Source organism: Emiliania huxleyi (genome assembly GCF_000372725.1).
Source record: "Emiliania huxleyi CCMP1516 unplaced genomic scaffold EMIHUscaffold_83, whole genome shotgun sequence".
NCBI classification, from domain to species: Eukaryota; Haptophyta; order Isochrysidales; family Noelaerhabdaceae; genus Emiliania; species Emiliania huxleyi.
This window is the reverse complement of record NW_005195801.1, coordinates 187,203-207,430: the sequence shown is the minus strand read 5'-3', so window position 1 is coordinate 207,430 and position 20,228 is coordinate 187,203. Positions and strand designations below refer to the sequence as shown.

The 20,228-nt window shown below is 65.6% G+C and overlaps 6 protein-coding genes across 6 annotated transcripts in view; 2 read left to right on the top strand and 4 right to left on the bottom strand.

Annotated features, from left to right (window-relative positions):
* Positions 1-137: 137 nt before the first annotated feature.
* On the bottom strand, positions 138-1,048 carry EMIHUDRAFT_438681 (hypothetical protein). Its single transcript, XM_005758918.1, has 3 exons — positions 962-1,048; positions 188-891; positions 138-161 (listed from the first exon to the last, which is right to left on the bottom strand). Exons 1-2 carry the CDS (start codon positions 1,008-1,010, stop codon positions 431-433), a joined length of 510 nt encoding a protein of 169 aa, XP_005758975.1. The 5' UTR covers positions 1,011-1,048; the 3' UTR covers positions 138-161; positions 188-430.
* Positions 1,049-2,588: 1,540 nt separating this feature from the next.
* On the top strand, positions 2,589-3,023 carry EMIHUDRAFT_219034 (hypothetical protein; the record flags this gene model as incomplete). The annotated part of the gene is made up of 1 exon (XM_005758917.1): positions 2,589-3,023. The coding sequence occupies one exon, from the start codon at positions 2,589-2,591 to the stop codon at positions 3,021-3,023; it is 435 nt and encodes a 144-aa protein (XP_005758974.1).
* Positions 3,024-3,282: 259 nt separating this feature from the next.
* On the bottom strand, positions 3,283-3,989 carry EMIHUDRAFT_219033 (hypothetical protein; the record flags this gene model as incomplete). The annotated part of the gene is made up of 4 exons (XM_005758916.1): positions 3,283-3,296; positions 3,427-3,472; positions 3,580-3,769; positions 3,838-3,989. 4 exons carry the CDS (start codon positions 3,987-3,989, stop codon positions 3,283-3,285), a joined length of 402 nt encoding a protein of 133 aa, XP_005758973.1.
* A 266-nt stretch (positions 3,990-4,255) lies between these two features.
* Positions 4,256-4,900, bottom strand: EMIHUDRAFT_219032 (hypothetical protein; the record flags this gene model as incomplete). The annotated part of the gene is made up of 2 exons (XM_005758915.1): positions 4,256-4,284; positions 4,483-4,900. 2 exons carry the CDS (start codon positions 4,898-4,900, stop codon positions 4,256-4,258), a joined length of 447 nt encoding a protein of 148 aa, XP_005758972.1.
* Positions 4,901-8,911: 4,011 nt separating this feature from the next.
* Positions 8,912-9,650, top strand: EMIHUDRAFT_453428 (hypothetical protein; the record flags this gene model as incomplete). Its single annotated transcript, XM_005758914.1, has 3 exons — positions 8,912-8,962; positions 9,109-9,184; positions 9,268-9,650. 3 exons carry the CDS (start codon positions 8,912-8,914, stop codon positions 9,438-9,440), a joined length of 300 nt encoding a protein of 99 aa, XP_005758971.1. The 3' UTR covers positions 9,441-9,650.
* Positions 9,651-9,960: 310 nt separating this feature from the next.
* EMIHUDRAFT_465848 (hypothetical protein) overlaps positions 9,961-20,228 on the bottom strand; it is a gene marked incomplete at its 5' end in the record, with an annotated part of 18,712 nt that continues 8,444 nt past the window's right edge. Inside the window, 10 exons of the mRNA XM_005758913.1 lie at positions 9,961-10,699; positions 11,110-11,211; positions 11,281-11,473; positions 11,546-11,614; positions 11,665-12,768; positions 12,819-12,907; positions 13,119-14,689; positions 16,238-16,319; positions 16,382-17,760; positions 17,882-17,963. Of these exons, the coding sequence (XP_005758970.1) occupies positions 10,028-10,699; positions 11,110-11,211; positions 11,281-11,473; positions 11,546-11,614; positions 11,665-12,768; positions 12,819-12,907; positions 13,119-14,689; positions 16,238-16,319; positions 16,382-17,760; positions 17,882-17,963 (5,343 nt within the window). The 3' untranslated portion in view covers positions 9,961-10,027. The remainder of the gene's footprint in view (positions 10,700-11,109; positions 11,212-11,280; positions 11,474-11,545; positions 11,615-11,664; positions 12,769-12,818; positions 12,908-13,118; positions 14,690-16,237; positions 16,320-16,381; positions 17,761-17,881; positions 17,964-20,228) is intronic.

The window sequence follows — 20,228 nt, the reverse complement described above, 5'->3', positions numbered from 1 at the left end:
CCGCGCCGCCGGCTGGATATGAGCGGCGTCGAGTGGTTCGAGCGGTGTCGAGCGGTGCGACCGCGCCGCGGGCCGACGCGGCGCGCGCCAGTTCCGAGAGTTTATGTCGAAGCTTGAAAGACAACGACACCTCTCCTACACATGGCTATCACCTACATGACATGACAACAACAACAACAACAACAACATGTATATGTCAGGCCTACCCCATGCCGCATGCGTCTACTGTATGTCATGCCATGATGAAAAGCAGAACCTCGTGTACCTCTGTCAATGGAGACAGTGCGCCAGCTAGGGGCACTTGGCCAGAATGGGGTCGGAGCATCGCTGCCTCGCTCTCCACGCCTGTGCAAACCCTGGCCCGGCGGTGGCGCCAAAAATTGGTGCAGGTCCTGTTTACTTGACCTGCCATGATGAACAACACCGCGGCCTAGACAAAACGCGCGGCGCCCGCATTCGCCCACCGCTCTTGCCGCGCCGCGGCGAGCAAGTGCAGCGAGGCGTCGAGGGCGGACTCGTCCCCGCCGCCGGCCGCGCCAGGGATGGAGATGCCAGAGCTGCCGCCGACTATGCTGCCGCCGCCCTCAAGCCCGCCACGACCGCGGGCTGGCGGATGTCGCGCGGGCGGGATCTGAGTCGGGCCCCATGGCGTTTGGGACGGCCCCGCCCGCTGGCTCGACGGCGAGGACGGCTCGGAGGCAGCGGCCACGGAGAAGGGCACCGCCGCCGCCGCCGAGGGCGCCTCGCCCGCCGCAGCCACGTCTGCCGGCGGCGTCCCGTCCGTCCCGTCGGAGAACATGAGGGAGAAGGAGAGGTTGCACCGGCGCAGCGCTCCACTCGGGGTGGAGGGGCTGCTCGAGTCGCCCACCACAGCTGCTCCCGGAACCACCACTACGAACGGGCGCGAGGAGTCAGTGGAGGGCTCCACGGCTTGGCGGGAGTGAGGCGTGGGTGCGCGCACGTCGAGGCGGCAGCGATGGCGAACGGTGTGAGCGTAGGGTCGGAGTCATGGTCGGGGGGCGGTCCAGGCCGTCGGACCAACGAGAAGCTTTGCGTAAGGTAGCTACACTCCCATTAGCCGAGAAAGAAAATTCCGCGGGATCAGGCTAGGTGTTTTTTTGGCAAATCGAAGAGCTCACACAGAATCACAGTGGGAGGAAAGCGGCGAGTCGCAATTCCTGGGGTCCTTGTGGCGGGCCACCCTGTCCAGAAAGGCATGGGAGAGAATTTTACAACAAAACTCCCTCGCTCGCACGACACTAGGCACGGGTCTAGGGAGAGAAATAAAAAGCAGGATCCGCACAAAAAGCGGAATTTTCCCGAATTCCCGATGAAATCGGTTCAAAAGTCGTGTAAACGAGTCCGCCCGAAGGCGGTCTGCAAACACGGAGCGGGGCGCGCGGTCTACGCGCGAATACTGCGGCCGCCGTCACGACTGCCATCCTCGGCGGCGCCTCCTGTCGCTCGCGCGCCCGGCCTCGCCCGGCGCCGAGCGCATGAGCGACCGGTGGCCAGCGCACGTGGATTGGGGGTTTTGGGCGACGGTTTCGACTTTCGTGATGTGTATTGCGCCCACTTCCGGGGCCCGCTGATCTCCCGCGCGCCTATTTGGCGCTCTAATCTCGAGTGACACCCTTTACGCCGGATAGGGGGTCTGGCCACTGACTCGCTGACGTGTAACAGTCACTGGTGCACCTCAAGGATGTCATAGCCGATAGCCGCGTAGTTACACACAGCATTCGTCCGACGAGGCAGCGCTCATCTCTCACCTTCTCGTCATGATCATGGGGCCGTCGGTGGTGAGGTGGTGCAGCGTGCCATCAGGCTGCGCCGTGAGTTTGATAGGCTTGCCACCCAGGCGACCACTGTACGAGCCGTCGCTCGCTCTCGTCATGTGATGCGCGCAACACCCTGCTTTCGGGCACGGATTGGGCACGCAGCCGCAGCAGTAGGAGCCGCAATGCTCGCTGACGACAACCGTGTCGTCGTCGACCGCAGTGACTGTCCACGTGGAGGTGTACCCGCAGCCCATGTGCTCCTTCGTGGCATGGTACTCGCCTGCGATGCTCATGCACTCGGCGAGGAGGGGCGCGAATTGCCAGCAAGCTAATAAATAACGAAGAAGCGCCCCCCCCCCCCTCCCCATCAAAGAAACGGTCGGGTAATCAGTGTTACAAGATCCTGCTCGCGCAGGTGGGGACCCTGTCCTTCTCCCACCCCTTGTTTGGTGTGTCCGTTTTATTTATTGACGCTTTGTTTATTTATTTGCGGTGTGGAATGTCGTGTGCCGCTCGTGCTCTCGCCCAGGATTCAACAATGCACCAATATTCAGTTTCCGTTCGCGCCCAATGGGCACAGCCCCGCACGTGTTCGTTTACACTCGTTTACGCAGTGAAACCGAACCCCCCCCAACCCGCTTCGGTTTCGTCGGTTCCAAGTGCACTAGGAACCCACGAAACCCGAAAAGAAAACGTGCACCCCCCTGGAGTGAATCTTGGAGTGTATCTCGAGTGTTGCTATGGAGCGTCCGTTTCAACACGCGCTCGCGCGCTTGCGTCTGCTGGCCCCCAGAGAACATGTTGCACCACATGCTCCCGGCGGAGCCCAACTGCTCGCACTCGACAAGGCAGTCCATCCACTCGCGGCAGCTGAAGTCGAACTTCCACTCGATACGGCTCGCGCCGGATTGTGAGCTCGGCGAGCGAGGTCGGAGAGCGACCTTCAGTTGGCCCAAGCCGCACGCCACTGAGGCAGAGCGGCCGTGCGCGTACGGCGCCGTACGCGCACGGCCGCTCTGCACCGACCGCAGCGCTGCGTTGCGACCGCAATGGCTCAGCTCAGCCAGGGCTCGCTCACCCGAGCTCGGAGCCGCCAGCGGTCATCGGCAGCAACAAAGGTTTGACGTGTCGCTCGGTGCAGGAGGGCACTGCAGTGGAGGTGCAGCGGCCGTCCGGCGCGTGCGCGATGGGCTGCAGCTTCATTGGCAGCTACCAGAGCGCGTCTGGAGCGCTGCCGTTGTGTGACCCACGTCCAAGCGGCGCTTCCGGCCTGAAACGCGCCTCTTTTTACGCTTTTCATTGGAGAGGGGGGGACGAGGTCTCATCAACTTCGAAACCGCCTTTGAAAGGGGGGAAATGCGTCCGTCCCTGAGCGGGTTGGGAAGGGGGCGGTTTCACTGCGAGACAGCAGGCACCCTCCACCCTGCAAATCGCGATGACCGATGTGTTTGAGGGCATCTCTTTGTTCCTTTTTACCCATCTCACAGTAGAGAGGTGTCCGTTTTTATTTATTACGCCCTGCGAGCGGGGCGGGGTGTGCGCACTGTCCCTCTGTGTTCGTGTGCGTCGCCCGAAATGCTCTCCCTGGAGATGACTGCTCTATTTATTATATTCGGATACCCCTGCTTTTGAATCCACGCATCGAAACCCAGCACCCGCTTCTCGTACTGCGCGCTCACCCGCTGCTGCCGCTCCTATAAAGACAAACACACGGGTGAGCCTAAGGGAGCGGCGTGCTCTGCCCGCACCGCCGCGCACCATCACGCGCCTTGCCTTGGAAGCTGCCTGCCTGGAGCCACACCTGGAACTTGCCGTGGTGCTCGGCGTCGTTTGTGTAGTCCTTGCGTTGCGGCATCGATGCGACCGACAAAGAGCCCGCTGGGGTCTCCCTTGCGATTGCCTCGGTGCCCCGCCAGCGTGCTTTTGTCATCATGCTGTCGTGCCTCTCCGCAGCCGCCGCGCTGGCCTCCGCCGCGGAAGGTGGCCCGCGCCTTCGCGAATCCCGTCTTGCGGCTTTTGCCGGATGCCCACCGCTTGGCCTCATTGCGGGGGCGGCCACCGGGCCGTGCCGTGGCCGCCCCCGTAGCTCGCGAAGCTGCGAACCGGGCTGCGTCCACTGCGCCGCCGCGCCGCGACCGTCGGCCCCCGGACTCGGTTCTTCGCGGCCTGCGCCGGAGAGTTGGCGGTCGTGCGCTGGGTGGTGATCGTCATCTGTCTGCTCTGCTGTGCTTCTCGCTCGTGCGTCCTTGGAACTCGTGCTGACCTCCGCTACGACTCTTTGTTTATTTTGGAATTTGGCTTTTCTCAACTCTTTGTTTATTTATTTATTTCTTCGTTGTGTGTCTCTCCAGGGAGGGATGGGAGGACGGCAGGACGGCACACGCCGCCACCACACAGGGATTTTAAGGAGGAGTGTGGAGAGAGTGTGGGGAAAGAATTTTTTCCTACTCCCCTCGCAAGGAAAGAGAATTCTACCCTTAGATTTTTGGTAGGCCACTCTCAAGCCCTACAAGCACATCCATTTGGGAGGGTTGACATCGTGAGGGATCAAAATTTCTTTTTCTGCAAAATAAATACACCTGTGTTGGTGACTAGAGGAAACAGATCGGACAATCGGCGGCGCGTTCGGCTTCTGGGAGAGTCTTTTTTAGAGTCGTTGCTGCCAGGCTGCAGGCAACCTCGACGCGCTAACGCCGTATCAGACCGCATGCTGATCCACTCTTCGGGCAGTCGAGCTCGTAGCCCTGCGCGTTCAGCTCCTTGATCTGCTCCGGGGTAACCATTCGTGTGACTGGCATGGAGTCACCTTCTCCCAGATAGCGCACCAACTTGAGGGGCGGATCGTAGACGCTCCCCATCGTACTGGTGAGCTGCCTCACCGCCGCCTCATTCTTCTCTTTGTTTGCCGCTGTCTTCGCCCTAAGCTCTTCGATGAGCGGGCTGGTCGTCAGCTCGGCGTCCACCTGCATCCTTTGGCCATCGGTCAGCGCGCTGGCGGCTGAAGGGAGGCCAGCGGCGAGCGCAATGGCCGTTCTGCGGCTGGTGGCGACCAGGGATGAACTCGCGCGTGCGACGACGAAGACGAGGAGCAGCAGGCCGACCACAAGCGACCTCTGCTTCATCTACAATGTTGTGTGTGTGTCGTTTAGTACCTCCACCACGCCTGGCGTATTGGGAGGTCGTGGAAAAAGAATTTTCGGCTGCATCGCACAACACTGGGCACGGGACTGGCGCGCACTGGCACTAACACAGGTACACCATGGAAAAAAGAATTGGATACGTTAGCATCTTCGTGCGTCCCTCGCGCCTAGTTGCCGCGGACCTTCGCACGTGTTGCTGCTGCTGCTGCCGGCGAGTCCGATGCTGCTCAGTATGAGTGCCGCCAGTGCGGCCCTCAGCGCCCGCCCTCACGCACACATGTCACTGGCGTCCACTTCAGCCACCACCGAGCTGGAGCTCCTAGCGAGGAACTGTTGGACGGCTGGCGCCGGCACGTTCTCCTGCCCACTGGAGCTGGAGCGAGCTCTGGTCGGCCATGGCGTGGACACGGCGTTGTGGGGCCGCGGTGCCGCACGCACTGCCTCGAGCCTTTTGCGCGAGCTCGAAAACGGCGAATCAATCCTCACCTTTGGTCCATCGGCGGCTCGCCGCTGGGTGAACGTCGCCAAAGTGTGCATCTCGCCGTGGGCAGACGACGTGAGCGGTCCGAGCGACGAGCTGCAGCTGATCGAGCTCTTTCAGAGCCTGCCAGACGGACGCTTGCGCCGCCGCGGCCGCCCTCTCTCCGAGAAGCTCACCTACCGCGAGGCGCCGCTGGAGGCCGCGCTGCGTGGCCTGCGGGAGGAGCTGGGAGGGTTCGCCACCGTGCAAAACGTTCTTCTCGACGCGTCCAGCCTCCGCCAGTGGCGAGAGACCCGCGACTCGGACTCCTACCCGACTCTCCTCTCCCACTACAACCTGCACGAGTTCCAGGCGAGGGTTCGCGACCTCCCGACCGCGCGCTTTCAGACCTCGGAGGCCGAGGAGGGCGGGCGGCTCGTGCACGTCTGGGATTGGGTGCCACGCGACCGCAGCCGGCGATTCGGGGACCTCGCCACGGTGATGTGGCACTAGCCGGCGGGTGCTCTCTGCGCTGGTCTTGCACGTGTTCGCTCGCGCTCTCTCCGCGCATCTGACTCGCCTCTCTCTCCGTCGTGTCCTTGGCGCTGTACGTGTGCTTGCCGCTGGAGCTTAGCAGGCCCGCCCGGGCTGTGCTGTGGGAGGGTGGTGTGCGCGTGTTTGCGCTGTTGTTTCAGGCAGGGTGTGTGGGGGGCGAGGTGAGGGGCGTGGGGGCGTCGCGCGCTTGCCGCTTGAGGTGACGTATTGTTTTTGGCAGCCACGCCTTTGCCGCTTACGTTTATTACACTGTACTTGAAGGAGTCCGCACACATGCGACAACTTCAGACCCCAAACTGTGGGTCCTCAGGCTCAGCGCCCTGGATGATATTCGAGATCCTCAGTTCCGCCACTCCGGCTTAGAATTCGCGCCCATTGGCTTCGCGCCGCCAGCACCCAGATTGAGCTGCAACTGGCTCTCAGAGCGGAAGCATTCCGCTGCCTAAACTAACTTCGAGCGACGTGAATGGGGCGCCTCTGGCCGGCGTGCTTGCTAGCACGATGCCTTGCTGGCTTGCTGCCGGCGCTCAAAGGCACGCCGCTGAGTCTCTCGCGTCTACGTTGGTGCGGCGAGAGCGAGTTGTGAGAAGGGCAGGGCGCGGCAGTCGAGGAGTCATGTGTGTTGAGGGACGCCTTCTCGAGATGCATCTCGGTGAAGCGAGACGGCGGCTCGTCCGCGTGGCTCCCTTCGTGCATCAGCGCCGCCACGCCATTGTTAGGCCGCTTCTTGGGCTCGTGGTGACGCAAGCAACGGGCGCCGCTCCGGGCTTCCGGCCCAGCCGTGGGGGTCCTTGTGCCGATGTCGTCGGCACAGCGCGGTGTCGCACCGCACAAGTGGACACCTGAGGCGCCCGTAAGCGGTGGTGTTCGCGGCGACGCCTACACATGCGTATGGAATCCTGCGTCAAGCTGCCATCGTGGCCGGCGCTCAAGGTGGGCGAGCGCCGGAGCATGCGGCCGTCCCGGATGCTGCTGGTTTTGCGGCGAGGCGGTGGCGATACCCGCGGCGTCCTGGAACGCCGCCGCCGCCCGGAGCGAGCTGTTCGTCTCGGCACCGACAGCCGCCCCTTGCTCCACCGGCCCAAATACCACTGCCGCCACTGACTGCGGGGCGAGTGCGGCCGCCTGCGCGTCGCCCGATCGCGCGCAGGCGCGCCTCACGTGGACCTGGTGGCTCCCCGTTGCGCGATCAAACACCGGGGTCCCATGCTCCTCTCCGGCGCTTGCGCACGCGGTTGGCCGGCCGCGCCGTGGGAGCGACCGATCCAGGAAGGAAGCGGAGGACTTTGGACGAGCGTCAGGCTTGAGAGTGGCGCAGCTCGGCAGGGCGGCGACAAGCTCAGCACACGACCCCCGAGCTCGGCCACCTTCGAAGAGCGCCTCGTCGGCGCAGGGGTCTCGGTTCCAGCGGCGTCCCTTGCCGGCGGCGCCCTTCTCTGCGGCGGTGAATGCCGCTTCGGCGGCGAGGTTTGCTGATGTCTCTCGGCCACTGCAGCCAAGCGAGTGGCACGTGCGGGTGTAGAGCGCGTCAGGCGCAGTGTCACGCAGGTTAGGATTATGGATCTGGCGGCGGCTCCTGCGGGGCTCTGTCGACTCGCGCCGCGCGCCTGCTGCGTCAGCCGCGGGTGGCGCGCTGGCCTTGCGGAGTGGCTTTTTGGGCTCCGGTGGCAGCGTGAAGAATGGCGAGCGAAGCGAGGCGACGTTCGCACCTCGCACTGCTGGAGCTGGCGGCGCCGCTGGAGGAGCAACGGCCTCGCTTGGCGTGGCGTCCGGTGCGGGCGCCACCGGATGCAGTATCATCTCCCGAAAGCTCTGACCTGGAGGTCGGAGTGGCTACTGCAATCTCTCCGGGCGTTGGAGGACGTGCGTAGGAGCGGCCAGAGAAGAGTTGTAAGGTGCCTACGAGTAGAGAGAGAGAGAGATATGGGCTTCCAGTGATCTGTGATCATCGGACCTTCAAGACATGCGCTTTTGGCCGGTGGCCTACTCGGACATGGTACCTCCGGTGAGATAGTGGCTGCCAGTTCGAGACTGGGGGAATCCGGCCAGCACGGGTACAAAGAGGGGTACCCGGAGAATCCCCAGCTGCGGAAACGTAGTGTCGCTCAAGAGGTGCGATACTGCGGGGGAGTGTAAGGTGCCTATATGTGGGCTTTTATCGGACATTCAAGACATGAGTTTTTTGGCAAGTGGTCTCTTCGGACAAGAGTAAAAAGTAAAAGAAAACCGACCCAAACCTCCCCGACTGCGAGCGAGTTCTTTACCAGGTTGCACCCCTAGTCTCGCACTGTGCTGTGAACGCTGCTGGTTGGCGTCGGTTGCGCAGCACCCCCCATCCAGGTTGTTGAGCACTTGAGCAGACCGGATAGGGTCGATTCCGCATGGTACGGGACCCCTCGATCGTCTCGCCCTCCCTCACTGGTTGTTCTTCTTTGTTGGTTGCTGCCCCAGGTCCCGCACTATGTAGTACAATGCCCCGTTCTCTGGTGTCTGGATCATTCATGCTTGTTCGGGTACGTACGTGGTTTTCGCCCGTCCCTGTGAGCTGTGTACCGTCCACGTCGCCCGTCGGCGTCGGCAAAGCCGACGACCTATGGTGCAATACACGCCGCTGGTTGGGGGTATGGGGAGGACGCGCCGCTCGATGCTGCTGCGGCGTTGGCGATGGGTGGGGCTTTCTGCACGCGGTCCCGGCGGGCAGGCATGGTACTTCAACCGCGCGGAACTTTCCCACTCCCTCCTCAGTGAGCTACGACGTTCACATAAACGCACAACCCCGGGCCCGAAATCGCACGGAGACGACGTTCACAGCCTTGTTATTGAGAAGAAAGTACCTTCTATGGCGCTGTGTTCTGTGTTCACACAAAAACACAACCCCGGACCCAAGACGCACAAGCAAGCGCAGACCGTCGAGAAGGGAGAGACAGCAACGACAGTCAGAAGGAACGTGACGGATTCAAGCTGGGCGCGATAGATCTATGGGCATATCCCCTCCAGGCAACCTCCTCGATCCCACTCTCGCCCTCCACGTATTTTCGGAACGCCGCCTCGATCTGCTGTAGGATCCCTGGCAAGACGAGGCACCTCCTGTACGCCAGAGAGCGAGGCGATCGCCAGCATGTGCGACAGAGGCGTCAAGGTGGTGGTTTATTACTGCGGGCCGTGACATTACAAGACCAATGCCGAGACGTACGCTGACTTGTTGAGGGAGAATCACGACATTTCGGTCGTCGTTCAGGAGGGCGAGCGGGGTGCGCTGCTCGTCGCGCCTGTCCGCTGTGCGTGGCAGTTGCCGACTCGAAATGCTGACTCGTGTCCTAAGTCTCCGCTGCAGGCGACTTCAAGGTGGTTGTGAACGACATCGCGATACTTGACAAGCTCACCGACCCGGATCCGTTCACGAAGCTGGCCGCAAATCCAAAGGCTTTCGCCGATGCCAAGCCTTACCCGCGGCCTGCGGCGATGGCGCTCGTCAGCAAGGCCATCGAGGCAGCGGCGGTCAACTAGGCGGGAAGAGTGCGAGACCACTCGCTCGACGCGGTGCGCCGACATGACGAGCCTCGGCGACAAGTGCCTTTGTGGCGCACGCTGAGGCTCTGAAGCAGCGGTGCGGCGCGCGTGCGGAACGGCTAATAGGGGCGAGCGCGCCACTCATGTGCATTGCCACAGGGCGTGCGAGCACGATGGTCGATGGCGGGAACTCTGCACTAAAGTATCTCCAAATAAGTGTGTGATGTGTGTGTGCTCCAAGCACCAGCGCTCCCAAGGGCGGGCGCGCGGGGCGCGGGCGGGGCCCGGGCGGCCCGCACCGGCCACCGGGGCCGGCGGGCCGCGCCCCCAGGAAAAGCGAAAACGGCTCAGTCCAGAGTACTCAGAGCGGACTATACTGAGACTTAGCCCACACTGACATGGGGAGCTCAAATTAAAGCGCTCTCTGGCCGTCGATGTGGGGAACACTGACATGGGGAGCTCAAATTAGCTCTCTGGCAGACCCCGCCCGGAGCCGCCCCTCCCTCTCTTCTGCCCCCCCCCCCCCCCCCCCAAAAGCGCGCTTCCACTCGACCAGGGTCAACACCTTGCAGTCGGCCGGCTCCTCACGCGAACCCATACGGCCAGCCATTGCCGTTAGCCGCGGCCATCGGCAGCGACAAGCCATCGGCCGTCGTATCGCCTGCGCTGGCGTCCTCTTCCGCCACCTCCCTCCCCCCGGAGTCGACCATGGGCACATCGCCCGCAAGCGACCCATCGGGCGCCTCCTCGCCCCCGTTGCGCTCCTCCACTTCCATCTCGTCGCCCTCCGGCCCCTCCTCGCCCTCCAGCCCCTCCTCACCCTCACCCTCTCCCCCTTCCTCCGTGCCCTCTCCCGGCGGCGCTGCGCCCCAGGCGCCATTTTCCACCGCTGCCTCCGACAGCGCCGCCGCCTCGCAAGCCTGCTCAGAGGCCACCGTCGACGGCTCGCCAGCTGCCGCCTCGCCAGCTGCCGCCTCGCCTGCTGCAGCCTCGCCAACCGGCAACGGCGCCTCGCACGCCGCCACCACCTCGCCGCCCGCCGCCGCCGCGACGCCTGCCACGCCTGCCGCCGCCTCGCCCGCCGCCGCCTCGCCCGCCAGCTCCTCTGCATCGGAGATGGCGACGGACGAGAGGGCGGAGCAGCTGAGCGCGGCGGGCCTCTGCTGCGGCTGCGCTTCGCCGCTCTGCTCTGGGGTCTGCTCCGGGGTCTGCATCGGGTGGTCCGGCGTGTCAAAGGCGTCCTCCTCCTGGAGCCCCTGCAGGCCGGTGGCAGAGGGGGTTAGCGTCGAGCGGGGCAAGCGGCGGAGGGAGAGAGTGCTCGAGCAAGGTGTGCGTGCGCGCGCGTCCCCCCTCTCTCCCCCCCTCTCTCCGTGTGTGTGTGTGTGTGTGTGTGTGTGTGTGTGTGTGTGTGTGTGTGTGTGTGTGTGTGTGTGTGTGTGTGTGTGTGTGTGTGTGTGTGTGTGTGTGTGTGTGTGTGTGTGTGTGTGTGTGTGTGTGTGTGTGTGTGTGTGTGTGTGTGTGTGTGTGTGTGTGTGTGTGTGTGTGTGTGTGTGTGTGTGTGTGTGTGTGTGTGTGTGTGTGTGTGTGTGTGTGTGTGTGTGTGTGTGCGTGTGCGTGTGCGTGTGCGTGTGTGTGTGTGTGTGTGTCGGGAGGGGTTCTGGCGTGCCTCGTCCTCGTCTGACTCCTCCTCTCCGTCCACCCAAACCTCCGCGCCCTCCTCCGTGAACGAGTCGTCATCGGCGTTCGGGTCCGTCTCGTCGCCCGCCGCCTGTGGGAGGGCGCCGAGAAGGCTCACGGGCGGCTCCTTGGCGCGCGGGGCTGCTTCGTCGCCCGCCACCTCATCCTCGTCACTCGCGCCGTCGTCGCCGCGGGCCGCTCCGCCCTCACCCTCCTCCCCCTCCTCCCCGTCCCCGTCCTCCTCCTCCTCGTCGTCGTCGTCGTCGGGCCCCTCCTCGAACGCACCATTCACGAAGCCCCACTCGCGCGACGAAGCGGCGCACTCGTAGTGCAGGTGCAGCGCAAACACGTACCTGCTCACCGTATATACGCGGCGTGATCGGCGTCCTCCCAGCGCAGCCACGCCGGAAGTGCGGCGCTCGCACCTCCCTTCCTCCAGGCCGCGCAGCTCATCGGACTGGATCCGTATCGCACGCGCGAGCGGGTCGAGCCGCCTACGGTGCGGCGGGTGGCGGTGAGGGCAGCAGCGGCGGTGCGGGCAGACGGAGAGGGGAGGGAAGGGAGAGGGGGGGGGGGGGGGGGGTAGGCGAGGGGGCATCCCGGCCTGCAGATGAGCGCGTGGCCCAGCTCGCGCCGCTCATCGTCCGTCGCGTGCACTCCGATCCACGCGTTCGGGAGCAGCTGCCGGTGCCAGCGTTGCGCGTCGAGCGTGCCGACGCCCCTCAGGCGCAGCTCGAGCAGCTGGCAGTGCGGGTTGATGCAGGTGAGCGCAAGCCGGAGCTTCGCGTGCGCCGGGATCGCCAGCGACTGCTTCGGCGCCAGCCGGCTCGTCGTCAGAAAGAGCCCCATCGCTGACAGCGCCTTGGCCTCCGACTTGGCGGCGACGAGCGAGGCGGCCGCAGCCTTCTCCAGAGCAACGCGACCGGCGCCGCGGCCGCGGCCGCGGCCGCGGCCGCGCCCGCCGGGCGGCGGCCGCGGCAGCGGCGGCCGCGGCGGCGCCTCTGCAGCCTCTTCGATGGCGCGCCAGCGCTCGCGCTTGAGGGTGAGCTGCTCGAGGGCACCGGTGCCCGAGTACTGCACCGTGTGCTTGCCATTCTCGGCGGAGTAGTTGAGGACGCGCCCGTGCACCCACTTCTTCTCGGACGCCCAGAACACCTCGATGCGCCGGCCGATGAGCGACGCGTTGGTCGTGCTCGGGTTGCGGTGCGGCGCGTCGCCGTCGTCGGGGCGCGGCTGCTTGGCGCTGGCGCCGCGGTAGCTCGGCGGCGGCGGCGGCATCTTGAGCGACGGATCGCGGATGCGGCACGGCCCCCCGAGGCCCATGTGGTGGTAGCCGCGGACGCAGAGCGGGTGGCGCTGGCACTGCGTCTGCGCGGCTCCGGCTGAGGCGGCGTTCAGCCGCGCGCACGCGCGCTCGTGATTGTTCTTCGCGCCGCGGGTGGCGAGCCGGCGGCCGCAGTAGTCGCAGGCGAACGCCCCCTGCGAGGTCATGCCACCCCCTCCACCCTCCGCCTCGAGCACCTCCTCGGCCGTGCCCCCACCCTCCTCGAGCGGCAGGGGCGACAGAGCCTCGTCCGCCTCCTCGGCGACCCGCTGGAGCGACGAGCCGCGCGCGTACACGAGGTCCTCGCCGTGCGTCTCGACAATCCTGCGTGCGGGGGGGGGGGGGGGAAACTGTCCACCACGAAAGCCGCCCACGAAACGTGCGAGGCATGGGCAGCCTGTGCGGCATCTAGGCTCCCCCGAACCGCGACCCAAAACGTCTCGATGAGGCGCGCGTCGGGCACCTGGGGTGGGGGGGTCGGAGGGGGTTGGAGGGGTGGGGGGTGGGGGGGTGGGGGGGGGGAGGAGAGGTGGCGAGGGGAGGGGAGAATAGGAGGTGCGTTGCATGTCGTCAGGCACATCCGGAGCAGTAGCGGCCCGAGAGAGCGTCCGGGCGGCGCTGCACGCGTGTGTGCAGCGCTGGCGATGGCAGTGGAAGCTTCTCGGAAGCGTCACCTGGCTGGCCGCCACCCACTCCGCCTGCGAACGGCCCTGCCCGGCGGCCTGGACGAGGTACTGCTGCCGTCCGGCCGCCACCCGCTCCGCGAGCACGCGCGGCTCCCTCGCCACCGGCTCCTGCTCCGCAATCGGACAGACGGGGCTGCTCAGGCGGTCGATGTCTTCGTCCGAAGTGGCGGCGACCGAGCGACCGGCCTCCTGCTGCCACCGGTCTCGTCCTTTGCTGAGCGTGCCCACGCCGCCGCCGCGCCCTCCGCCGGCGGGCTTGCAAAGGCCCGGGTGGCGATACCGCCGCACGCAGTCGGGCCGCTTTTGGCAAAGGACGGGCTCCGGCGTCGCCGGCGCGTGCGCTGCCACCGGCGCCGCCTCCTCCGCCTCCGTCAGATGCACCTTGCGGCACCAGCGCTCGTGGTTCGACTTTGCGCCCGCGTTGGTGAGCACCCGGCCGCAGTAGACGCACTGCCAGAGCGCGCGGCCGCTCTCATCCGGAGCGACTGCAGCCTCCGCCTCCGCCGCCTCTGAAGGTTGCCCCGCTTCGGGCGCCGGCTGGTGCTGCTGCTGCTTGCACCAGCGCTCGTGGTTCGACTTTGCGCCCGCGTTGCACAGCATGCGGCCGCAGTAGACGCACTGCCAGCGGCTCGCCGCGTCTTCTTCAGGGGCGTCCGGCTCTGGCAACGGCGAGCTGCGCGCTGCCGCCGCCTCCGCCGCCTCTTCCTCGAGCGCCTGCTTCTCCTGCTGCTGCTTGCACCAGCGCTCGTGGTTCGACTTTGCGCCCGCGTTGCACAGCGCGCGGCCGCAGTAGACGCACTGCCAGCGGCTCTCCGCGTCTTCTTCAGGGGCGTCCGGCTCTGGCGGCGGAGTGCTGGGAGCGGACGCCAGCTCCAGCGCCATCCTTTCCTGCTGCTGCTTGCACCAGCGCTCGTGGTTCGACTTTGCGCCCGCGTTGATGAGCATGCGGCCGCAGTAGACGCACTGCCACTGCGGCCGATCGCCGCTGCTGCCAACCGGAGCGCCGCCGCCGCCGGACGGGTCCTGGGCAGGCTGCGGCAGGCTGCTCTCGATAGGGCCTTCCCCCGCGCACCGGTCGCCTCCGCAGAGCCAGACGGCGGGCTTGCTCCCGGGGATGCTGCGCGAGCGCTCGACGCCGCACCCCACACATGTGATGATCTTGCGCCCGTTGGCCTCGTGGCTGGGTGGCGGCGGCATGCCGCTGCGGCTGCTGACCGGCGACTTGTCCCGCGATGCGTTGCCACTTCCGGCGGGCGACGCGCCGACCTGCGACTTGGCCCCCGCCTGCGGCTCCACGGAGTATATCTCGGCAGGCCGCTGGCGCTGGCGGACGCTGTTAACGGCGGGTATGAGGTGGAGGCCCTTGTGGTTGTTTGGGAGCGTGCAGCCGAACGTGCCGCACAAGACCTGGACGCGGTCGGGCCCTCGGCTGCTGACGGCGTCGGCGGGCACGAGCCGACCGGCGTCAACGGCCGCGGGCTCGACGCTGCCGGCGGCGGCGGCGGGCGCGGGCTCGCCGCCGTCGGCCGGTGCTGCTGCGTTGTGCTCCATGAAAGTGCCTGCAGGTCGCACCCCACAAGGATGGGATGGAGCAGCGGGTGAGCCGCTGCTATTCATTGTCTCGCCGGCTTTTCTTTTTTACAGAATTTTGCATTCTCTCCTGGGCACGGGACTGGTGCGCACTGGCACTAACACTTGTTTAGAAGTTGTTTTGGAGGATGACAGCACAAAGGGTCACCGTCGTCTGACACGCATCGGTCATTATTCAGAGAGATTTTTAGCAATGTTTTTTTTGAGATTTTTAGAAGCCAAAACAAAAACGGTATTGCTAAAAATCTCTCTCTCTCTTAGAAGCCAACAAGAAATGTGGCACACACAGTGATTTGGGCGGCTCGGCAGCTTGTCGACTACCAGCCGAAGCCGGAGTCGGAACCGTAGCCGAGATGGTCGTCGAGGGTGTCGAAAATGTCATTCGCCTCGCTAGACCTAGAGTAGAGCGGTAGAGCCGGAGCCGCATGAGTCTTGGTCGGAGGAGGAGTCGTCGGAGGAGCGGTCGGACGCCTCGCGCTTGTCGCGCCTGATGCGCTCTGCGAGGGGGCCGGGGTCGTAGTTGTCGTGCTCGAGCGTTGGGTAGACAGCGCGCCTTGCGACCTTGTCGGCCGTGCTGCCATCCCGATCCGCATCCCACTTGCACTTAGCTCTTAGGGGACCCCTAGGGTTCTGAGGGCCGGGGTTTTTTAAGACCTTTTAAGAAACTTTGGGGGCTTAACTTGCCATTTAAGAGATTGCAGGCACGGGGGGTCCCTCTTTTAAGACCGTTTAAGAAAATCGGCCTCGCCGGCATGCGTCTCGCTGGGTTGAGGGTTCCACGCCGTTTTCTCCAATTGTCCAATACTGCCGTTATTGGGCACAAACCCGCCTCTGAAGACACATCTGTAAGTCTGGTGCACTGGCAGACCGTTTAAAAATCGGCGGCCCAGGCAGCCTTAAAATGGGCCTAGGCCCGTTTTAAGCCGTTTAAGCCGCAGGCGCCCCAGAGAGGGCCCACCCCCTTTTAAGCCCAGCGAGGGCCCACCCCCTAAGCACTTGCTCTTGCACTTCCCCCAGTACTCTTCTTCTACTTCTTTTGTTCATGCGCATCGCTACCCGATCGCGCCGCTCTCTCCGCCTGATGGCGCCGAGGCGCGCCCGGACGGAAGACTGGAGCGCGCTGTCCGACTGCGCTGCGTCTCGAATACCAACAACTCTCTCTCTCTCTCTCATACCTGAGCAGCCACAGCGATCCGCGCGGGTCCCGCAGCTAGAGATGGTGCTGGCGGGTCACCTCGCCCTCGTGAGCGAGTAGCGGATCGACCGGAGCCTTGCACCCAGCCACGTCACCTCAAGCTGGTCCCCCCCAACACGACTCACCCCATGGTCACGAGCGCAACTGCAGAGCGCAACAACGAACAAACGGCGGGAAATTCACCAAGGGGAAAGCGGGGACCGCTGCTGCGCAAACGCCCGCGCGTCTTGTAAAGAGATCGACGGCTCATCCGCAGGGCAGCTCGCCCGAGGCGGCGGCCGCCTGGGGCCGCTCATCTGCCCCGGGGTGAAGAACTCCTCACGCGACGAGCCGCCCGTCGACGGCTCGTGGTTGCCCTGGGACAAGGCCCCCAGCGGCGAGCGCAGGTCGGAAGCGGAGGCAGCCTAAGGACACGGGGTGGAGATGTGAGGGGGGCATGCGGGGGGCGGGCGAGAGGTGTGCTCACGACCTGCGGCGGCGGCGGCGGCGGCTGCGGCTGCGGCTGCGGCTGCTGCGGCTGCGGCTGCTGCGGCTGCGGCTGCGGCTGCGGCCTGAGAAATTCGCGCAACGACTGCTTGGCGGCGGCGGCGGCATCATCCGACGGCGAGGCTGCGTCGAGCCCAGAGGCGAGGCGGTCCGCTAGGGCTTTCGCCACCCCCGCCGTCACATCCGCCGAGCGCCCCGCCCGGCCCACCTCGCCCTCTGGCAGCGCCTCCGCCTCTGCTGTCGCCGCCGCTCCGCACGCCGCCGCGGAGCCATCGCCTGCGCCGCCCGCCGCGCCGCTCGCCGCTTCTGGCTGCACCGTGGTGAGCTGCAACAGCATCGGTTCGAGCAACGAAACGGCGCCCGCGATCGAGGGCATCGAGGGCTCCTCCAAGCGCGCCACCTCCATCTCGCCCTCCGCCGCCGACGCCACCTCACGCTCGCGCGGCGCCGCAACCACTGCCGGCGCCGGCGCGTCGGAGAGCAGCGGGCTGGCAATCCCGGCAGGGGAGGCTGCGGGCGCCGTCGGTGCCGCCCGCATCGCCGCTCTCGCCGCTGCATCGGAGATCAAGGGGCTCGGCCAGCTGCTGGGGTCTGTACACCGCACGCTCTGCACGCGAGCCCGCGCTGCAACAGAGAGCACGGGGCTCGGAAGGACGCCGGGGTCGGCTGGCAGCGCCTCCGCCTCTGCAGCCGCCGCCACTCCGCCCGCCACAGCGGAGCCGACCGCCGCGCCTCCCTCTGCGCCACCTGCTGCTGCATTGCCCGCCACCACGTCGCCTGTTGTCGTGCCGCCCGCCTGTGGCTGCACCTCCACGCCCTCGGGGGGCGTATCCTCGGGCGCCTCCTCATCCACCGGGCCGCCCGCCGCGCCGCCCGCCGCGCCGTCCGCAGCCGACCCGCCCTGCGCCTCCTCCGCCTCCTCCTCCTCCGCGTCGACTGGCCCCAACCCCGCCGCCGCCTCCTCCTCCCCCGCGTCCACCGCCGACCAGCCCGTTGTCGACCCGCCCGCCGCGCCGTCGGCCGCCGCAGCGCCGCCCGCTGCCGCGCCAGCTGCGCCGCCCGCTGCCTCCAGCGCGTGCAGCGTGTTGAGCTTCTCTGCCAGCTTCTTCGCCGACCGTTCCTTCTGTCCCCGCGGCACTGTAAATCCCAAGGTCGAGCTGCTGAGAGCACCCAGCCCCGCCTGCTCTAGCACCTTCGCGGCTGTGCCCTGCATCTCGGGCGGGACCCCGAAACCAACCCGCCCCTTTCTGGTGATGGTGCTGACTTTGACGGTGATGTGTCCCGCCACGCCGGTGGCTTCGTAGGCGGCGATGAGATCGTCCAAGGCGGTGTCGACGCGCTGTGACGCGTCGACTCTCCCTTTGGTCATGTGGCTGGCGGGCATGATTCGAGGGGTTGGGCAGTGCGGTGAATCAGAGCGGGGCGGCCTCCACCAGTGGTTCCCAGGCGCCCACAGATGGATGACGTGCGTCCTAGTAACGGACGATCCGGCCGACGCGCCCTTCGGCCTTAGCGCGGAGCTCGACCACGTCATAGTGGCCGAGGTTGGCTACAACAGCCGCCTGCGCCGGGCCGTGGCCATCCTCCTGCCTGACTGATGGGCGCTACATCTTCCCGCGCTGCCTTCAGATCGTACCGTCCATCACTGCCGACGTGCTGATCGCCGACGAGGCGCGCCACGTGCTGCGCGCTGCCGTGCGTCGGTACGGCGGTCATGGCCTCCCCATCGAGTGGGTCCCGTCGCCCGGAGATGAGGACTGCCGCCGCTGGGGCAACCGCGGTTTCCACGACACGCGCTACGTCGAGCGTACCACGGCGCCTCGCCCACCGACCGAGGGGGAGGAGCGGGGAGGCCCCAACAGCAGCGACTACGACTACGACTACGACGACCCGCCGCGGACGATCGTGTCGCAGGGTTGGGGAGCCCCGTTCTCCTGGCTGTGGACGTGGGGCGACGCGGCGACGGCCGAGGAAATTGGAACGGGCCGCCGCACGGCTTCATGAACGGCGGCTGGGCCACACGCACCCATGCGCGCCCTGGTGTCGATGGTGCGCGACAACCGGCAAAGAGGCGCCGAACCGGTCCCCCCCACCGCCAACAGCGCCGAACCCGACAGCGAAGATTGGGGCCAAGGGCCAAGGGGCCAAGCGCCATACGCCCTCGCGAGCCGACTCACCTCACGCCCTCAATGCGCATGACGCCGCCCTCGCTGACGGACGCGAGCCGCCAGCACTGACGGGCTCGGACTTCCAGCGGCCGGGAACGCGTCGGTGGTACCCAAGAACCACCTCCTCCCACAGCTCCCCGCAGTCGCGCATCTCCCGGCCCGCAACGCCGCACCGGACGACGATGGGACCAGCCTCCAGCCCGGTTGGGCTCTCGCCCCCTTCGTTTTTTTGGCAGCTACGGCGGCCTTCGGGCGGACTTCAGCCCGCCGTCGACGACCGACTACGCGGACTCTTCGGGCGACCCAACGCAGACTGGGTAGCGCCCGTAAACCACAAAATGGTACCATTAGGATTGTACTTCCGTCTTCCTCGCGGACTGGGTGACGTCCTTAAAATACCCTTGCGGACTGGGTGACGTCCTTAAAATACCTTGCATGCGGACTGGGTGACGTCCTTAAAATAAAGCACAGACTGGGTGACGTCCTTAAAATACCTTGGGCTAGTTCCAATTCACTCTGACACGCTAATCTTGAAAACGCGTCCAACGGAGCTCCGTGTTGCTCCCAGCGCCCTCCCCCGAGCTTCCTGCGGCCATGGCCGGTGCTACTAGTATGGGGGGCTACCTGGCTACCGCGAGAGCGACCCAACTCGTCGACATCGTCCGATGATGGTGCCTCAAAGTCAGCCTTCGGAGGCTATCGTGGGGTCGAGCCGGCAGTAGCCGCGACATGTGGTTCCACCACCCCTCGTAGGCTTTGCCTCTGCTCGCCACCGTTCCCATGCTGCCTAATGGGATGGAAAGGGAGGCTGGGCGAGCGTATAGAAGCGTGCTCGACCTCGTCGTGGCAACCTGCACGGCAGCGCTGGTAGGCGCGATGAGCGTCGTGCCACCTGACCCGAGACCGGTCGCAGGCGTCGTACCGAGCGCGTCGAGACCGTGTCCTGATGTGATCTGCACGGGTGAGTCACGTCGGCGTCAAAGGAGCGACGTGCGACCTGTCAGAGCAGTATCACCGATCGCAGCTGCCTTTGCGCGTCCTGGGGATGTACCTTTGTCGCGCGCCGGAGACGACTCGACGCCGCTGAGATCGGAGATCAAGCTCTGACAGGTCGCACGTCGCTCCTTTGACGCCGACGTGACTCACCCGTGCAGATCACATCAGGACACGGTCTCGACGCGCTCGGTACGACGCCTGCGACCCGTCTCGGGTCAGGTGGCACGACGCTCATATCGCCTACCAGCGCTGCCGTGCAGGTTGCCACGACGAGGTCGAGCACGCTTCTATACGCTCGCCGAGCCTTCCTTTCCATCCCATTTGGCAGCCTGGGAACGGTGGCGGTCAGAGGCAAAGCATACGAGGGGTGGTGGAACCACATGTCACGGCTACTGCCGGCTCGACCCCACGATAGCCTCCGGAGGCTGACTTTGAGGCACAATCATCGGACGACGTCGGCGAGTTGAGTCGCGCTCGCGGTAGCCAGATGACCTCTCATACTAGTATCATCGGCCATGGCCGCAGGAAGCGCGGGGGAGGGCGCTGGGAGCAACACGGAGCTCCGTTGGACGTTTTCAAGATTAGCGTGTCAGCGTGAAATGGAACTAGCCCACACAAGACAGATAGGAGAGGAGAAAGGGGATGGTGGTGGGTTCGACGAGG

Excerpts from the sequence above, each read along its gene's own strand:
- EMIHUDRAFT_438681 (XM_005758918.1), bottom strand. The coding sequence starts at position 1,010 with ATGACTCCGACCCTACGCTCACACCGTTCGCCATCGCTGCCGCCTCGA. Across the intron at positions 892-961 it reads GCCATCGCTGCCGCCTCGAC|TGGTGGTTCCGGGAGCAGCT; the intron begins GTGCGCGCACCC and ends GCCCGTTCGTAG.